At 36.3% G+C, this 19,298-nt stretch overlaps 1 protein-coding gene across 1 annotated transcript in view; it reads right to left on the reverse strand.

Annotated features, from left to right (window-relative positions):
• The window catches only part of LOC123880567 (calcitonin gene-related peptide type 1 receptor-like), a 62,027-nt gene extending 43,691 nt beyond the window's left edge, over positions 1 to 18,336 (reverse strand). Inside the window, exons 1-3 of the mRNA XM_045928756.1 lie at positions 18,223 to 18,336; positions 4,569 to 4,872; positions 811 to 937 (exon numbers count right to left, since the gene is read on the reverse strand). Coding sequence (XP_045784712.1) covers positions 811 to 937; positions 4,569 to 4,707 — 266 coding nt within the window. The 5' untranslated portion in view covers positions 4,708 to 4,872; positions 18,223 to 18,336. The remainder of the gene's footprint in view (positions 1 to 810; positions 938 to 4,568; positions 4,873 to 18,222) is intronic.
• Between the last annotated feature and the right edge of the window lie 962 nt (positions 18,337 to 19,298).

Raw genomic sequence — 19,298 nt, forward strand, 5'->3', positions numbered from 1 at the left:
ATCTTTGAGCATCACATTGATAAATATATTCGTTAGTCAGTTAGTTTATCCTTTTATGTTATTTTGTTATTCAACACGAACCAACATCCGATCTCTGCAGTCATTTGAAAACAAATGAGTATTTAGATTCAGGCTAATCAAAATGGTATGGTTTAGTCTCAGATGTTATCACTAAACAATCCGTTCCTCTCAGACACGCGTTAGGCAAAATGAGATGGGATCAAGTAACCAAGTATACGAGGTAGGTAGGTATATTTTTTGCAAAAGCTAAATCACTAGATCATATCAGTGACTGTCTTGGGGACTTAGGTTTTACAAATTCCGTGAAAAATCTCGATTTCCCTGGATAAAAAGTAGCTTATTTATAACACTCTCCCGAACATTATTTTCTTTCGACCTCTTGCTCCATAGTGGTGTGATGGGGACAAACCAATGAACAACATACTTTGCATTTTTAATATTATACTTAGTGAAATATAGGTTCAATTACTCAATGGTTACGAAGGTAAACTGAAATATCGTCCAATACCTACGTATAAAATTTCATCCAAAACGTACTGGAGCGTCGTCTGAATCTAACTGGTACTTCTAAAGATAAGGATTTCTTACGTAGAAATCTATAGAGGGCACTTTGACTTTGCTTAGACTTAAGTTTCAGTTAAAACGAGACAGATTTATGCCAGCGGTATAAGTCTTAAGTCTGTGCAAAGTCAAAGTGCGCTCTATAGATCTCAGCCTTAGTGTCTCTGAGCACAACACATACGCCTTACAAACACGTTAACACAGTTGGTTTTGAAACAAATTACTTACTTTTTATAGGCATAGCGCTTCGGGTCAAAGCCGACGATGAAGGATGGACACTTTTGGAAAGCAGTAGAGCCAGCAGGGGTCTCGTCCCAGCAAGCGAATCCATCGAACGTGCGCGGGCAATAGACATCTGAAAAAGGTTATTTTGTATCAATGGGTTCCCTACCCGAAAGATGCCAACACTAAGCCTAATACTAAGCCTCCGCTGTCCATCCGTCTGTCTGTCTATAAGCAGGCCGTATCTTGTAAACCATAATAAATAAAGAGTTGTCACAGTATCTCTATAGGGGTGGCTTTCTTCTATAATCAAGGGTATTTCTAATGCTTTAATAACATCAAATAATAAAAATTTCAAAATGAAATAAACTGTTAGTTCTAATAAACGAAATAAGTGAAGCTGTGTATATGAATCTAAAAACGAAAGATACTAGAAACCATGTTATATAGGTATACCTATAATGAAACTTACAGGCACAGCTGAAGCTAACTCATTTAACAATGTTGATACAATTTCCGGTGAAGTGAAATTAAAAGTACTCGCCTATCGTAACAAGAGTGCTTATTTCAAAGTGGACTCTTTGTGTTGAAACAATGCACTTGTTCTGTTTCCAATCAGGTTTGCCACCTCAGAGAGTTCAATGAGCAATGATCTGGCGCTATCTCACCTTTGCTAATGGGTATACTAATTCAGTCAGTCAGTATTCTTGGTCAAAAGAAAACTACTACTATTACTTAGAATAAGTCTGCTTTCCAGAGATGTGCTATGCATTTATTCTATGAGTACCTAGATAGGAAAGTTGTAACAAAACGTCGAGGCTTCGACGTCACTGGCAGGCGTCATATTATGTTAGTACATTTGATGCGGGTAGGCCCTATTTTTAACCCCCGACCCAAAAAGAGGGGTGTTATAAATTGGACGTATGTATCTGTGTATCTGTCTGTGGCATCGTAGCTCCTAAACGAATGAACCGATTTTAATTCAGTTTTTTTTTGTTTGAAAGGTGGCATGATCGACAGTGCTCTTAGCTATAATCGAAGAAAATCGGTTCAGCCGTTTGAAAGTTATCAGCTCTTTTCTAGTTTTCTTATAGAGGTTTTTGGTCGGAGGTTTCTTAAATTTTGAGTTATTTTTTGATTTTACGTCACCATAGCTTGGTAGAGATTGCTCTAAGCAATAAGGCCGCCTTTGCACACAGTTGTTTTTTCTGTTTTCTTCCTTCTGTGTTGTTCGTTTACATGGTTTTGCGTGCAATAAAGACTTCTATCTATCTATCTATCTATAGTCAAACATTATTTGATACAATATCGTCAATTCAGAATCCAACTGAGGCTCCCTCACTCTAGTTCATTCTGGCTAAGCTCCAAAACGTTGTGGACGTTTCCACGTGGAGCGGGTAATACTTAGGTATGTGTTATAAAGATGCGCTACCACGAGGTAGATGTGTGACTGGAGCTAAGCGATGGAGCAACACCACTCTCGCATCCATAGCTCCCATCTGTAGCTCTCATCTATAACACATAATATCCCTCCATATAAAAAAACATAGCTTCGAGCATGCTTCGACCTATCTTATTGGTGTGTTTAAAATACTTCAATAACTTAGCAACGTAGCACATCTTTGGAGGTAAGGCACCCTAACTTAAGTGTCTCGTTTATAAACTTGAATATAACCAATGGCCCTGATATAAAATCCCATGGGATTCAAAGACAGCAATCATCACGTCCATTCTGATGTCTTTATATAAACAAATTTTGAGTAAGTACACCAATGAGGAATAATACGATGCTGATAGAAACAGGAAGTCATCATGTTATTATAGCGGTGTAGTTGGGAAGTACCATCTTGATTAAGAAGGCTTTATATGAAGAATCCACATTCTTTACAATGTGTTGTATCAGTTTGAGTCTACCTCCGATGCCACAGACAGACCTACAGAGCCAGAGACAGAAACTTATGTCATACTTTTGTTTGTGTCGGAGTTTAAAGAAAGGTTTTGTGAGTTCTTTTCTTATAAGAAAAACAGCTCGTGCCCGCGACTTCGTCCGCTTAGCTTACATAAATTTCAAACCCCTACTTTACCCTCTTAGCGGTTGATTTTCAAAAATTCTTTCTTACCGGATGTTTACGTCATAATAGCTATTTACATGCCAAATTTCAGCCCCAACCGTCCAGTACTTTGAGCTTTTCATTTTATATATTTAAGAAGACGCTTTAGAAAAATGTTTCGTTGGCATCCGAATCAACACCAACGTCAATCTTTATAACTGTCTGTTTCTTATCTATTCAGACTGTCGCCATTTTCCTCCATATATTAGCCATAAAAAATATTGCTACAGTCGGTAATTTTATGATAGTCTCTTGGCTTACATACCTACTCTTGGTTCTAAACGTATTAAAACTAGAATAACTTTATCTTTGATGCCCATTTCTTTTAGTTCTATGTACTATGTTGTGAACTAGCTTTTTGTTCATGATTTTGTTCTCTTGGATAAAGAATATATTAAAATTTTTTCTTTCCCCGGGATAAAAAGTAGCCTATGTCACTTTTCAGGTCTTTCACTATACCCATGCAAAAAATCAAGTCGGGCCGTAGCTCCGTTGCGACGTGATTGAATGACAAACCAACAAAAACACACTTTCGCATTTATAATATGGGTATTGGACTTACTGGAACCTATACTGAAAAAAAACTTTCTACGGATTATTTTCCTTGCATTGAATTTCTGAATTTATACTTAAGAATTACATTCAATTTTTACACACTTGAGTGGCATACGAACTTTGAGTCTTTTCATCGAATAATTCAAATAACTTTCACGAATGGTTCGTTTGTTGTAAATAAATCTTCAGTTCTATAAAAATGTATTCAATAATATAAATCCAGATGGTAAAACCAATTCGTAACTCAAAGAAGTTTATTTTTATCAGTTGGTGTGAAAGATGCAAATTTTAAATTACGCCGACAATAATATTTTAAAAGGTATAGATATAGAATTCAATATACATTACATCAATGGATAATAAGGAGACACCTACAGAATATGCGTGAGTTTGTCACCACTTATATCTAACTTTTATTCAATTCAATGCGCTCTCTCAGTGTTTATTGTTGGTAGTTTTTTATTTGAATCGATTTAAACCATTCTACTCGGGCAGGGAATGATTCGTACAGTAATTAGATAAGGTTAGATTTAATTTTTATTGTCATATTTTCAATTAAAAAACTACCTACATAAAAAAGTTAAATCGATAATTTAAAATGGTTAGCAAACTTAAAGCTAGCATCAAATGTGGATTTCATCAATTTTAGAATACACTCTATTAAATAATTTATTTTTAAGATATTTAAAATCATCGATATTGTCTGGGTAGGAATTTCAAGGAAAAATTCTTTTCTCGATACTGTGTATTTCACCCAATAGATAGATAGAGATGCGGAAAGCCTGTCGAGCAATCAGAGGTCGCGTACTGAATACATAAATATATGTAGTTAGCTGATATCTATTGCTTAACTCCCGTGTTTTTTAAATATACTTTACCGTTTTATTTTAGTACAAAGGAACCCTAAATAAGGCAGAGGTAATTAGCCTATCACTCCTAGCGTTTGTTTCTGCCTTCCTGTGAAAATCCCATCAAAATTGGTTTAGTAGAATATATTAGACCAGAAAAACAGACAGACGGACAAATGTATCCAGGACAGACGGATAGAGAGACAGACAAAACAGTAATGAAAATTGTTCTGCTGTTAAATTCGCTTACCTGTTTCTTCGTTTAAATCATCTACGATTTGACTGTGGGTAGAATTTCTTCTGTAACAATCCTTTATCAGGTGTGTCAGCAGTCGAAACTTAGGGTTGTTAGCGATATCAAGACGACTCGTCGAGTTTTGCATCCTCATTGAAATTAATAAATCACATTTTAAACACTTAACACACTTTGTCGGTTACAACCGATTTATCACTCAGAAACTTGGTTTTTAGATGGGTTTTTGGCACTGACTACTATTTTAACACAAACACCATTTTCAATCATATTGTTATCACATTATAGTAGGTACCAAGTTCTGAAAAGTAGTCTATTATTTAAGTAAACAATGTATTTTATTTTTCCCTAAGTAGGTACATGAACATTATTCGTATGAGTTCTTGATATTTTACATAGTTTAGTACTTATGCCAAGTATCCTCTTCTCTAGACAAATGTTTTTATTCAAAAAAGAAATGATGTTTTAAAAGTTAAAAATATTACTTCGTTATCATAGCATTATATCTCTGTGCAATCAAAGGTCAAGTTTCTGTCGCATGACTGAAAATGAATCAATCAAATGCTTGTCAAATAATAAAGGCGCTGTTCCAGCGTATGCTGTACCTACACAGGTTCACTGGATAGTAATATTTACAACTGTATTTTCCAAAAGGTGATACATGTCTAGCCTTATTATATTTGTTGATGTATTTATTGTTGTTATGAGTGTAACCATAACTGTTAGTTATTACAATTTCGAATATGGTACCTGTGGGGTACAAGGGGACGGGGTGATTTCGGCTATCCGGTTTCACCCCGATTGATTTATATGTAAGTATTGTGGGGCAATTGTTATATTTCTCTTTTTCATTAAGAACTACTTTTTTATTTTTTACAGGGTGCAAATGCAAACGTCCACATGTGGACGTTCGTGTATGTGAGAAAGTCAAAATATAGGCTGCAATAGTGACCCAAAACCAATAGATACCCAAAAGTTCCATAGTTAGATGATGTAAAGTCAAACTAAGTCCACAGATGAATGGAACCAACGATGCAATAATGGGCTCACGAAAGTTGTGCTGAACAAGAATTATTATTATATACAAAAACTGAGATTAATTTGAATAATTTGTTTTATTTTTAGTATAAAATGCCTATCCGGAGTGCCGTGTGACCCATAGGTATTCGGATTTATAATTTTTGATTAAAATTGTTGTAGTTTGTAGTTATTAAGATTGATCTTAGACATTTTCATGCCAAAGTTATGTCTAAGGTATACTTAAGCATTTATGATATTGATTATCTCAATAAAATATAACATCGTGATTTTGTGTGTGACATTGTGTCTTTACCTTGACCATCCGGTGTACCCCCACCTTCCCCTACACATATATGTACACAAACTTGCATCTTTATAATATTAGTGTGATAATATATTTCTTTCTTTAATATTTTTCTTGCGGTAAAGTTACAGAGTTATTTACTAGACGCGAGAGATATCATGTAATCATAGAATATTTACCTACTAGTTTATAGCACGTAACTTATACCTACTATACGTTTTCTAGTCATAAACTCTGCACTGTTTGGTTCCTTGACAAAACATGCCTGTTTTAGTTTACGTCGGATGCTGCAGTGGAGTGATTCATCCCAGAGTTAACAAGTGTAACGCCACACCGCCTCAGCCAATCGCAACGCGCCAACGCCAACCAGACTATCCGAGTCAAGCCGAGCCAAACGCCGGCCAATCATAGCCTAGCGGCCATTGAACGCCAACGCCAGCGCCATTGACAGCCGAACGCCACTCAGCAACAACTGCCGAATGCCTTCGGTGGGGATAACGCCATATAAAGCCATGCGAGCTCATTTTTAGGATTATTATTGTATCGTACGCATTATAAGGCGAAATACTGCCGGTCTCTGTAAATAAGTGTAATAAGTGTGTAATAAATGTGTAATAAGTAAATAAGTGTAGTAGTAACAAATATATGAGAGTAATTATTAGTGTGTTGAGTGAAGTGATAAAATAAATTAGTGCGATTATACTGATTTGCTCTTTTTATTTAAACCCACTGTTTCATCTCAGAAGTGGGATTAATAAAGAAAGTTATGATGCATAATCGCGCCAATTAACGATTCGGCAAATACATGCCGGCTACTTTGTTCCTCCGCAAGAGGGAAACGAATCACCATGTAAAAAATCAAGCGACAATGAAGATCGTCCACTTCTGGGGCCCGGAAGGTCCTTAGAAGAGTTTTGAACCGGAGGTACATTCATCTGCAGCGTGCATGGTTTCTACGCCCGATGGCAACCTACCCTCAACTTCTACGCGTAATAACTGAGGTATGATCCATCCATTATTCCATTTCAAATTTTAATCCCGTTTTTAATGATATTGATGCATAGTGTAATGAGGTTGATCGTGTTTGTAACCTCTACTGATGAGATGACCGTGAAAGGTTAATATTGCTAACACCCTGTTTGAGGTTATGAAATCAGTATTAGGGCACGCGGGTTATGATAGGTGGTCATTATACGCTCGCGGATAGAGTGAATGGTTTGAGTGATAGCTGAAGCTAAAAATATAACTATAATTTGTGGCATATCTGACCGTCAAATAAAGGTTTAGGTTTAAAGACGTATTCTCATAAAAAAGGTCATTTATATGAGAAAATAAAGTTTACAATATTCGCCATTTAATGAAGTACTCATTCAGCGCATTTGCTGAAGTAATTCGCATTACTCATAATGTGAGCAGCTAATTATTCAGTTTTAAATGGATTGAATGAGTGTACATTTTTTTTTATGTGTGCAGGTATTTTGTTGTACAGTTTAGCTCCTTCATAGGTAAGGGGTTTTCTGCCATAAATTGTTCTAGTTTTGGGTAAGGCAAGGTAGCTAGCTCGACGAGTTTTAGTTTTAATTTTTGTGAATGTGATATTCGTGTGTATTATTTACAGTTTTCCTAACAAAAATACACGTGCTGTATGTATATAACTGATGAAATAAAGGCGGTAAATACTAATGCTAAAATTTCAACCAATTTATTTAGTCAACTTTTTATCGAATTAGGTAAAAACCCGCTCAACCATCCACTTTTCACGTTGCATCTCGCCGAGATACCCGCAATTTGAATTCGCAGTTTAATTCTAGAGTGCTACCGGTACGAAAAAGTTAACAAGTAATTCAATAAGTTAAATAGTAAAAAAATAAAAACTCCCGACTGCTGTTTGCGCTGCATATTTTTCGGCTCTTACATTAAATCGTATAAAATCCACCACATTGATTGTTTAAAGAATTTTATGTATCCATTGACACACACGCCATCAAGACGAATGACGTATCATTTATCAAAATCGGTTAAAATTGTTGAGAGGTTATGAACTGACACAAATACATACTGATTAAACGCCTAATCCCTACTTTTGCAGCAATTAATAAAAAAAAAAATCTAGTATATCGGATGGTAACAATAGTTCTCAGACTACCCGCAAATTTCAACCAGAAGTTTTTAAGAAACAAGCTTTGACGCTATTAGTGTTTTTATTTGCACAAGGCTCAGTCGTAGTATAAGGTTCTATAAACCTTTAAGGTTATTTTTTTCGCGTCGTCAGTGATATTCCCGCTGCAGTCATACAGACAACACTGGGTACGTGTGGGGTACCTATAAATTATTTTTAAGGGTACAATAATATCATTTACGTCAGAATCGGTTGATGAACACTTTCAGTGTGCTCAAACTCAGTTTTGCATATAGCATGGCGATCGCAATTTGAATGTAAAATCGAATTATTTTATGATGTTCACTTTTGAGTTTCTTGTGAAATTGATTTTCATGTGGTTATATGATTGTTATGTAATATGAATATAGATCTTCATAATTGGGGCAGACGTACTTTATGAATTGACTGGGAGCTACTTGTAGTCAAACAATAATATTGTGCTTATCTTTCTTTTCTCGGAATTTTTGGTGAGTTCGTGAAGTGCAAACGTCATCGCCTACGATGGTCACCACTGATGCTTTGCTGTGCGCTGTGTGCCTGATGCCGAGCGCGTCACTGCGAGGCACCTCATCGTGGCGCGCTAACGATGCAGGGTTGCAGCCAATGGGTATCTATAAGCCGCCGCATTGTCGTCTATTTGGGGTCACATAAGCGCTGTTAAGCGTTTATACTGTATGGTACGACTGTTCTTTTATTTTTACTAAAAGTTAGAGTTTATGAAGTCTGTACGTGTTGTAACTTGTAGTTTAAATCACATTCTTTGAATGATTGAGAGCATAGTAAGTAGATCTTACTCACGGCTTTGGGACTGTCTCGTATAATATACAAGCCAGTGGCACAGCGTATGAGTAAATACAAATAGGTAGTGTAATGTAGGCAGAATCGGGCACTTGGAGGAAACGTAATAATAATTATTACCAGTTAGACATCCTTATGATTTTGATAATGCTTTTGTCATTTTAGAAAAAAAGTAGTGCTTGTAGGCAGCATGTACGTTACGTACTTTTGCCAACAAGCTTTCAATCGAGTCAATTTTATCATTCTACCTTTAGATTGTCGGTCCAATCATAATGTAAGTAGAAAGTTCAAGTGGCACTTTTAATTATAGCCATGATTTAGCTTTGTGCCGTTCATTGTTAGTCAGGTGGACCGGACGTACCGTAAGAATTTTCACTAAGCCGACTAGACTGACATTTTACATAATATCTTGAGTTCAGTTGGTGTTAGTATGCCTGCCTGGTTATGTAGCTTACATAGTAGGGAATAGGAATGGAATAGAAAACTGTTATTTAACTGATGATCCTGTATTGCCTAAATTCAATCGTGAACTGTTTTCGGAATTACATAGATGCCGAAGTGAAGACAGTAGCCAAGTCTTACTTTCTGCAGCCAAGTCTTACTTTCTGCAGCCAAGTCTTACTTTCTGCAGCCAAGTCTTACTTTCTGCCGCCAAGTCTTAGGTACTTTCTGCCGCCAAGTCTTACTTTCTGCCGCCAAGTCTTACTTTCTGCAGCCAGGTCTTACTTTCTGCAGCCAAGTCTTACTTTCTGCAGCCAAGTCTTACTTCATGCAGCCAGGTCTTAATTTCTGTAGTGAGGTCTTACTTTCTGCAGCCAGGTTTTACTTTCGGCAGCCAAGTTTTACTTTCGGTAGCCAAGTTTTACTTTCGGTAGCCAAGTTTTACTTTCGGTAGCCAAGTTTTACTTTCGGTAGCCAAGTTTTACTTTCGGTAGCCAAGTTTTACTTTCGGTAGCCAAGTTTTACTTTCGGTAGCCAAGTGTTACTTTCGGTAGCCAAGTTTTACTTTCGGTAGCCAAGTTTTACTTTCGGTAGCCAAGTTTTACTTTCGGTAGCCAAGTTTTACTTTCGGTAGCCAAGTTTTACTTTCGGTAGCCAAGTTTTACTTTCGGTAGCCAAGTTTTACTTTCGGTAGCCAAGTTTTACTTTCGATAGCCAAGTTTTACTTTCGGTAGCTAATTTTTACTTTCGAAAGCCAAGTTTTACTTTCGATAGGAGTACTTTCATCTCGTTGCTCGTTGAGAGATCTCCCTGCAAGGATTTAAGTGAGATTCCTTTTCAAGTCAGAGTTCACAGCATTCACAGCTTCACGAGAAGCTATTCACTTCCTTTCTACAAGCCAGTCTGTTGACGGTTTTTCTTTCAAAAATGTCTCTAAAGTAAAACGTGGAAAAATAGTACAACTGAAAAACGATAATAATTTATAAATTAAATAATGTTCTTTTGTTTCGTCTTGGTTTTAAAGTGGATAAGATTGCAGTTTAGATCACAGACCAATAGCATTGGATTAGAATTTTGTAGAATTCATACTGACCACATTTTGTAAAACCATTTTGTAAGAAAGCGAAAGGATATCGCTCATCAGTAGTATAGGTACAATTTGATTATTACAGATGCTTTTGCAAAATTTGTTACTAGCCGAAAACGATCAGTTTCGTAGAATATTATACATAATTTGGCTTATTTGAACATCCTAGCAAACTTATAAAGTGACTATAAGAATGCTTTTACTAGTAGACATTTTAGAGTTTTCGAGTGTCGACTGATTAATAGTTAGGTATGTTTTGACCTCCATGATACTACCACGAGCCAAGTGCCTAGTCAAGCCAAGCCAAGCACTAGCCAGACCATGTTAAACGCGTTGTGCCACAGGCCCTAGCGAGACTGCGAATAAAATGATTGGACAAACTGCTTACTTGATATTATTTGGACTACTGACAATACTCTCAAAGAATGTGCTATCCATAATTTGGTATTTACCTAGGTCACGATGCCATGTTGCTATTAATTTAAATAAGTAAACTCGGGGAGGTTATGCGTAACAAGGCAAATGCTCGGTAAAGGATAGCAAGCGATAGGATAAAGCTAACTAGATAATGTAACTGACAAAATTAATATTTCATTTAATTATAACAAAGGAATTTAGTTATTTAGTGGCAAGTTCCCACAAGCATTGCGACAAAAGTAAACACTGATAGCATTTACTCAGGTTCATTTTCGTAACCAAGCTGGTAGGCATTAAGAGAACCCGCAGTGTTAAGGGATTTTGAGGCTACAAAGCTTGTACATGCCTGAGCAGACTCTTTAAAGCCATATCACAGCGCCTACGGTTCTTATATCCAACAGTGCTAACTGTTCCGATAAATAACTTGAAAACGAAGACCTTATTGAGCTATTGCCTACCAGAAAGCTAACCAAGCATTTTCCCATTGCGGGAGCAATTCATTGTTTCAGGACGGCCGAATGTAACGCCACACCGCCTCAGCCAATCGCAACGCGCCAACGCCAACCAGACTATCCGAGTCAAGCCGAGCCAAACGCCGGCCAATCATAGCCTAGCGGCCATTGAACGCCAACGCCAGCGCCATTGACAGCCGAACGCCACTCAGCAACAACTGCCGAATGCCTTCGGTGGGGATAACGCCATATAAAGCCATGCGAGCTCATTTTTAGGATTATTATTGTATCGTACGCATTATAAGGCGAAATACTGCCGGTCTCTGTAAATAAGTGTAATAAGTGTGTAATAAATGTGTAATAAGTAAATAAGTGTAGTAGTAACAAATATATGAGAGTAATTATTAGTGTGTTGAGTGAAGTGATAAAATAAATTAGTGCGATTATACTGATTTGCTCTTTTTATTTAAACCCACTGTTTCACAAGGTAAATCACTACATATTACAAAACAAATTCCCTCTGTCTGTATGAGCTTTGAGGAATAAAGAATTTCTGTACATGGCAGCTACAGAAAACAATGTAAGTAATGTGAGAGTGTTCCTCTTGATTTATCCTATACTATAGAATTATTGTTCTTGTTTATATTTTAAATTAAAAAAAAACTCAGAGCTTCAAACCAATCACGATGGTGACGGAAAACAGCTGGATGTGTATCAGGCAGTGGCAGGTAGGTAGGTCTTATAGCACAGATAATGCAAAATGAAATGTGTTTCAATTTTCAAAGTAAGATAACTATACCAAGTGGGGTATCATAATATGAAAGGGCTTTACTTGTACATTCTAAAACAGATTTTTATTTATTTTTATGTATAATAAATAGTTTTTTATTTGTCGTGCAAAATGCCCCTCAGTGCTCGAGTCTGACTCGCACTTGGCCGTTTTTTTATTGGCTATGCCGGCTTATTTGACTCATCATCCTTTGGCCGTGCGGATACGTACGAAAAGGTACGAACGACCCCCGACCTTCAAGTATTATCAGAGAGTTCACATTACGAATAACTCGCATCCATTATATTTTGTTCGCACGATCAAATTTCGTATGAAACCGCACGCAAAGTGAGCGCGGCCTTAAAGATTCCCAATCTTAGTTCTTATTCACTTTTTGAATACCTAAATTGTCTTTAGTCTGGTCTGATGGGAAGCTTTGGTTGTGGCTAGTTAACACCCTACCACCAAAGCCATGCCACCGAGCGATTACCGTTCCGGTGTGATGCATCGTAGAAATCGATCAGAGGTACGGGTTTAGTAAAACCGTCAAAGCCCTTAGCCCGCTTCCGTCTTACACTGTATCATGACTTACCACCAGATGATATCGCAGTCAAAGGCTTACTTATATCGGAATAAAAAGAGTATAACGTAGTATCATCATCATCATCATCATCATCAGCCTGTGGACGTCCACTGCTGGACATAGGCCTTCCCTATAGAGCGCCACCACACCCGGTCCTCAGCCTTCCTCATCCAGCCACTTCCCGCCAGCCGCTTTATATCGTCGGTCCATCGTGCTGGAGGGCGTCCCACACTACGTTTGCTCAAACGCGGTACGTTTTTACTCAAACCTGTCGTAACGTAGTATACATATAACTATTTCGCTCAAGATCGTTTATTATAAATCCCTCAAAAGTATAACTGAACAACTTTGCCAAGATTTGAATTAGGTATATTATGAGAGATACAAAAGACTAGGTGCCTTTTATCGCAAGAAAACAACAATTATCTACAACTCGAATTATTTATCGGAAAAGGAAACGAAGTTTACAATTTTATCAGTTCGTTTGAACTCGAGGACCCCAATTAAAAGATTCATCTACATTTGTAATAAATTGGGCATATATTTTATCTTCTTGTAAGATTTTGGGAAACCAAAAAATGTACCCTTTCTTCTAATGCAATTTTCTCGTCCAGGACTTCGGTGATTCTTAATTTATTTTACAATGTACATAAATAAATTATTCTGTACTTGCTATGTTAACTTGTACTTTCAAGAAGAGAGAAAAACAAATCACTTCACCTATTTCCGAAGACGTGACTTTGAAGCCTCTTTTTCGAATAAGTACCAATTAATTTATTATTGTTAGAAATGGGTCTTCTATGTTTTATCCTTCGCTGTTTCTAGCTAATAAAAATATGTTAGTTCTGCCCGTGAAACGAATCCTGTGGGAAATCGTTTGATAAATATCCACGTTTTTATTTTTACTATTGTTTTTTTTTTCTCTCTCGTCTGGCTTTATAAAGATTAGCCAATGTCAAGTTTGTAGTTATTTGTAACAAGTTAGCTAAACTATACAAGTATGGACCCCGTCTGTGCCGGCGCTCGCTGACATACGTACGGCACCCCCTTAGAGCGCTTTCCAGTGAGTTTTAACAAAAAAAAAACACTCCAAAAAGGCAGAGCACGCCCGCCAGCTAACAGCAACACAGACGAAGTCTTTACTATTGTTTGTTTATACTTTGTTTTTACTTCATTTTGATTGGGCTGACCTGACAGGTTCACAAAATATGTTTTATTAAGGTTCCGTACCTCAAAAGGAAAAACGGAACCCTTGTAGGATCACTTTGCTGTCTGTCTGTCCGTCTGTCTGCCAAGAAAACGTATAGGGTAGGTACTTCCCGTTGAACTAGAATCATGAAATTTGGCAGGTAGGTAGATCTTATAGCACAAGTAAAGGAATAAAAAATTAAATGTGTTGTAATTTTCAAAGTAAGATAATATACCAAGTGGAGAATCATATGAAATGGCTTTAGATGCAAAATGTAGAAAAAATACCCGACTACGGAAGCCTCGGTGTGCGAATCTAATTCGCGCTTGGCTAGTTTTTTTAATAATCAGACAGACACTGAATTCATTTCTTTATTTTAATTTTTCCAGTGATCTTCCAAATATTTGCAAGCTTTTTATTAATACGGTTAGAGTTTACTGTAAAACAGTCAACAGTGCAATATTTACAAGCATTTTACGGTTTCTGGGAACGATTTAGAAGACATTTATGAAATTTCCTGTTTTTCTGTAATTTTACATTCTAAATTTATCTGGATAGGTGTCATCCTTGAATATTCCCGCGGGAAGAATTTGTAAAACGCCGAGCGAAGCTTGGCCACGCCCTGGAACTATTGTAATAAAAATAAACACCAAACCCTGACCATAAAACTAACTAAGAAATGAAGTGGGTAGGTATAGGTACACATTTGACTGTCCCATTTTGTAATGTTGTAAGTATTTTCAACTTCAAATGCCACTTCAGCAATTTATAATAGACAGTGAACATTAGCATGTTGCTGATTACCTATTTCCACTGACTCGGAGCTGGGTGGAGCGGAGTGGACCGTGAATTGGCCCGTCCACTCTACCCAGATTCGAGTCAGTAGAAAGCACCCTAAAAATCGCCCAATGTGTCTAATGATTTTCCCTTTAAAAACTGTTTTAGAGTCCTTACAACCTCAACAAATTAGTTGCAATAAATAATGATTTCAATAATAATATAGTCAATTTATTTCTTATTGAAATCGAAAATGATGCAAACAAAGTGACCAAATTAAATTAGCTTTATCATATTAATAACAGATATTCACAAAAGCATATTTTGGTGCGGTCATTTGTATGTGAAATTGTATTTTTAACCCCCGACCCAACAAGAGAGGGTTATGAGTTTGACGTGTATATCTGTCTGTGGCATCGTAACTAATGAACCGATTTCAATTTAGTTTGTTTGTTGTTTGAAAGGTGGCTTGATCGAGAGTGTTCTCAGCTATACTCGTAATCTAAGAAAATCGGTTCAGCCGTTTCAAAGTAAAGCGAGGGAATCTTGATCAAAACCCTTCTTGAATACAAAAATATGTAATTGCCTGTCTTTTTCCTCCTTTCTTTTTATCTAATAGTATCTTGTAGAACACATAAATCTTTATGCTCAAATGCTTTTTATGAACATATTTTTTCCATTCATCAGCACTATTAATATTATCTAACCTTGCCCTAATTTATTAAGAAAGTAGGAAAAAGGGTGCTGTAGTTTAGTTGTTGTTAATTCTGATTAAAATACAGTAATATTTATGTAGTTAGTATTAAGCGCGTAATCATACCAGTTCATCCGTCAGCAATGGATAAAAGTAAGCCCATAGATTTTGGACTAATCTGAGTTGTCTCAGTAAATCCTTTGCTAACATATTGTGATTCTGTTGTGATGTGTAATATTATAACTTCCATTATTTTTCCTATTTCCTTTCTGTCTCATAGCTAATTATAGGGTACATAAACTTTAATGTGCAAAAGCTTTTTATGTAAATAGTTTTATTAATACTAACCGTGGCCCAATTTATTACACGATTGCTCAAAAAGGAGCGAATGTTTTCAGCATTTTTAGTGGTCTGTGATTCTCCCATAACTTCTAAATGCCTGAATAGCTTTGGATATATGGATTTTTTAGCTATTGTATATATTGTAATAATTCTTACATCATTCCATTAATTTTTTTTAAGGTTGAATATGTGTTGTCTAATTTTTTAATTATTACTTGTTAGTAATGTAGTGAGAAAGTAAATGATGAAGTATCTATAGTATTTGTAGTTCAGCTGCTAAAGCCGTGGTTACGCTTATTGTGTACTTCGAATATAGAACTCGTTTACCTATAGTCTTTACCGTGAAAAATATATCTTGAAAAATTGTAGATGGTTTGTCATCATAATATTATGAACGATATCTATTTATTTACCTACAACTTAAAAACGCCTAGTGTGCGTGCGCGTTTGCAAAAAAGAACAGAATCAGTACGAGAGATAGCTTTCTGGCAATCTCAAGGTTGATCTGTCACCACTTCCTGCTCGCTCGGTTGGGTTGCGATTTGCCTTCGTGAATTTCAAAACAGTAGAGATACCTAAGCAATTTCGTTACGTTAGGTACTAGCTGTTATAGACTATAGTTCGCGACAGGATGACATGGCAATTGGGGTGGGGACGCCCCGCGCAACCGCACAGCCCCCGCGCTAACACGGTGCGGGAGAGCGCGGGCGAAGTGCGGACGCTGTGCGGGTGTGCGGCGCGTCCCGCCGTCTCAAACCCCGATTGTCATGTTGACTTGTCGCGAATAATTACATGTAACTTTGATTTGGTAAAATCTGGCTGTGCTCTTACTAGAAATAATTCAGAAGCAGAATACAAGCGTATACTATAAAAAACAAATAATAATGTTTTTCTTGTCAATATAATATTCAATTCTTATTATCCAGACAAGTGTAAATTAAAAATTTATAACACCCCCGACAAGTGAAGGTTACAGTAACTAGAAAAGAGCTGATAACTTTCAAACGGCTGAACCGATTTTCTTGGATTATAGCTAAGAACACTTTCGATCAAAGCAACCTTTCAAACAAAAAAAAAAAAAAAACTAAATTAAAATCAGTTCATTACTTTAAGAGCTACGATGCCACAGAGAGATACATACCTCTTTTCGGGTCTTTTCGGGGTCGGAGGTTAAAAATACTATTTAAATGCAAGCAGACTACCATTTCAAAGTTAAAAGTGGACTATTATTATTTTGAGAGACCAGTCAAAAATGCTTTGTATTGCTGACCGTTGTTGAAATCTCGTATGCTTTGTTCTCCACAATAGAAAAGGGGATGTATAGGTGTAAAAGAAAATGCTTACTATTCAACTTCACTTCTAAAGCCTGGCGTCCGCGTCCATTGGTTCGCCGAAACAAATCGCAATATTTCACCTCCCATATATTATTTGATACAAGAGAGCGATCGACCGATAACTTATTAATCTTAATTTACGGATAACGTTATTACTAATTAGTTCAGGAGGCGAATCCATTGTGTTTCGACTCGAAGATATAATGGATAGAGCTGACAGCTCTGTACAAGACTACCTACAGCTTTTTATTACAAGCTTTTATTTAACTTGCAAATAATATGAATTATGTACCTACCTACTGTAGGTTTTACTAAAGTTATGCAAAATTATCCTGAAACTATGTTGTAACTAGTATCCTGAGAGATAAATATTTTATTATTCAAAGTATGGCCCGTATTTGTGGCCCATTTTAAGTATGGCCCATTTTATAAATGCGACAGTGTGTTTGTTTCTTCGTTTGTTGGTTTATCCTTCAATCACGTCGCAACGGGGCATTAGATCGGGCTGATTTTTTGTATACATATAGTTTAAGACCTGGAGAGTAAAACGGCTACTCTTTATGCCAGAATCAAAGAGTTCCCACGGGATTTCGGAGACCTAAATCCATGCGGACAAAGTCACGGGTAGCAGTTAGAAATATTATAATTCATAATATTGAGAGTTTGTTTCACAAATAAAGTTATTTTTTAAATATCTACCGTATTTTCATAATTTTTATGATAGTGTTTTACCTACACTTCGCACCTAAAAAACGTCTACTGTAGGTATAACTATAATCTTAAACAAATTGTAGATGAAAAATAAAATATATCATCAATAAATAAGCAATAAAAATATTACTAACAGATAATGAAAACAATCGCTTCAAATAATACAATCGCACTGCAAAAATATACAAAAATCACACAGCAAAACTTACGGTTGTATATCAAGAATTGTTATCAATCCAATGGAAAAATTGACGTAAATTAATGTAAGTATATGACTAACATTTGTAATGATTTCTTTTATATTTAAAGCTCTGCCTATTTAACTATGTGAATGAAATATTAAAAATGTGTCGATGATATTTAAAAATTATTGATTACGTGAAAATCACATAGCAAAACTTACGATTTTATATCAAGAATTGTTATCAATCCAATGGAAAAGTTGACGTAAATTAATGTAAGTATATGAATAACATTTGTAATTATTTCTTTTATATTTAAAGCTCTGCTTATTTAACTATGTGAATGATATATTTAAAATGTGTTGATAATATTTAAAAATTATTGAATACGTATAATATTACTCCGATGAAATCTATTTATACCAGTAACAATACTTCATAAACTTTTAAATCCGCTAAACTTTTTCGCGCGCGGTCTACCGATGCCGGTCGGGGCCAGCTGTCGGGAGGGCGGTTTACAGCTAACTGAAAATTGAACGCGTCGCTTTCATAGTTCAGGCAGAGTGAACTGGAGCACAGTTCACATGGTTCACTCTAGGAGCTCTTGTCAAAGTGAACTAGAGTGAGAGAACTCTCGGTTTGATCCTAAATCGATATTATGTCATTGAGCCTCAATAGCTCAACCGGTAAAGGAGTGGACTGAAAACCGAAAGGTCGACGGTTCAAACCCCACCCGTTGCACTATTGTCGTACCTACTCCTAGCACAAGCCTGACGCTTAGTTGGAGAGGAAAGGGGAATATTAGTCATTTAACATGGCTAATATTCTTTTTAAAAAAAAAAAATATTAGGTAGGTAACTTATTAATTTTTATGCCATTTTAATCATCAACTATAATTATTTAGATCCTACAACATATTATTTTGTAGACTTATTTTATCATTGTACTGTACTAATCTGACTTTCGTAAGCACTTTAATAAGTCTCGAAGAATAAATAAATACAAATAAAAATTAAGCTATGGCGAGTAGTGACATTCAAACAAAAATAGGACTACTTTAGGGTTACCTGCGTCAAATGTAGGTATACTTGCGTTCCATTGATTTGATGTTTCGTTCATTCTCGTCATTCAGATCACTGGACATGGATGTAGGGCTGTAGGGGATATAGGAAGTAAGGAATGGATCACAGTAATTGATCTGTGTTCTTTGATCAATAATCTTATGAATGAATAAACGTTTGTATTCTCTTTGGATTAATCCAGATCCGTAGGTAATCCGTAGCTATCTGTAGTGTTCAATGAAATGGACATACACAAGTACGCTGGAAGAGATGTGGATAATGACTTATTTTTGTGTGGATTCGATACGCCCCACCGATACTATGCGTCAAAGTATTATCGTCATATTGACACCATGTTGACAGATGCTCCAAGATCCAGTGCCGAGTACGCTCATTGTAACGCTC

Source organism: Maniola jurtina, chromosome Z (assembly GCF_905333055.1).
Source record: "Maniola jurtina chromosome Z, ilManJurt1.1, whole genome shotgun sequence".
Lineage (NCBI taxonomy): Eukaryota > Metazoa > Arthropoda > Insecta > Lepidoptera > Nymphalidae > Maniola > Maniola jurtina.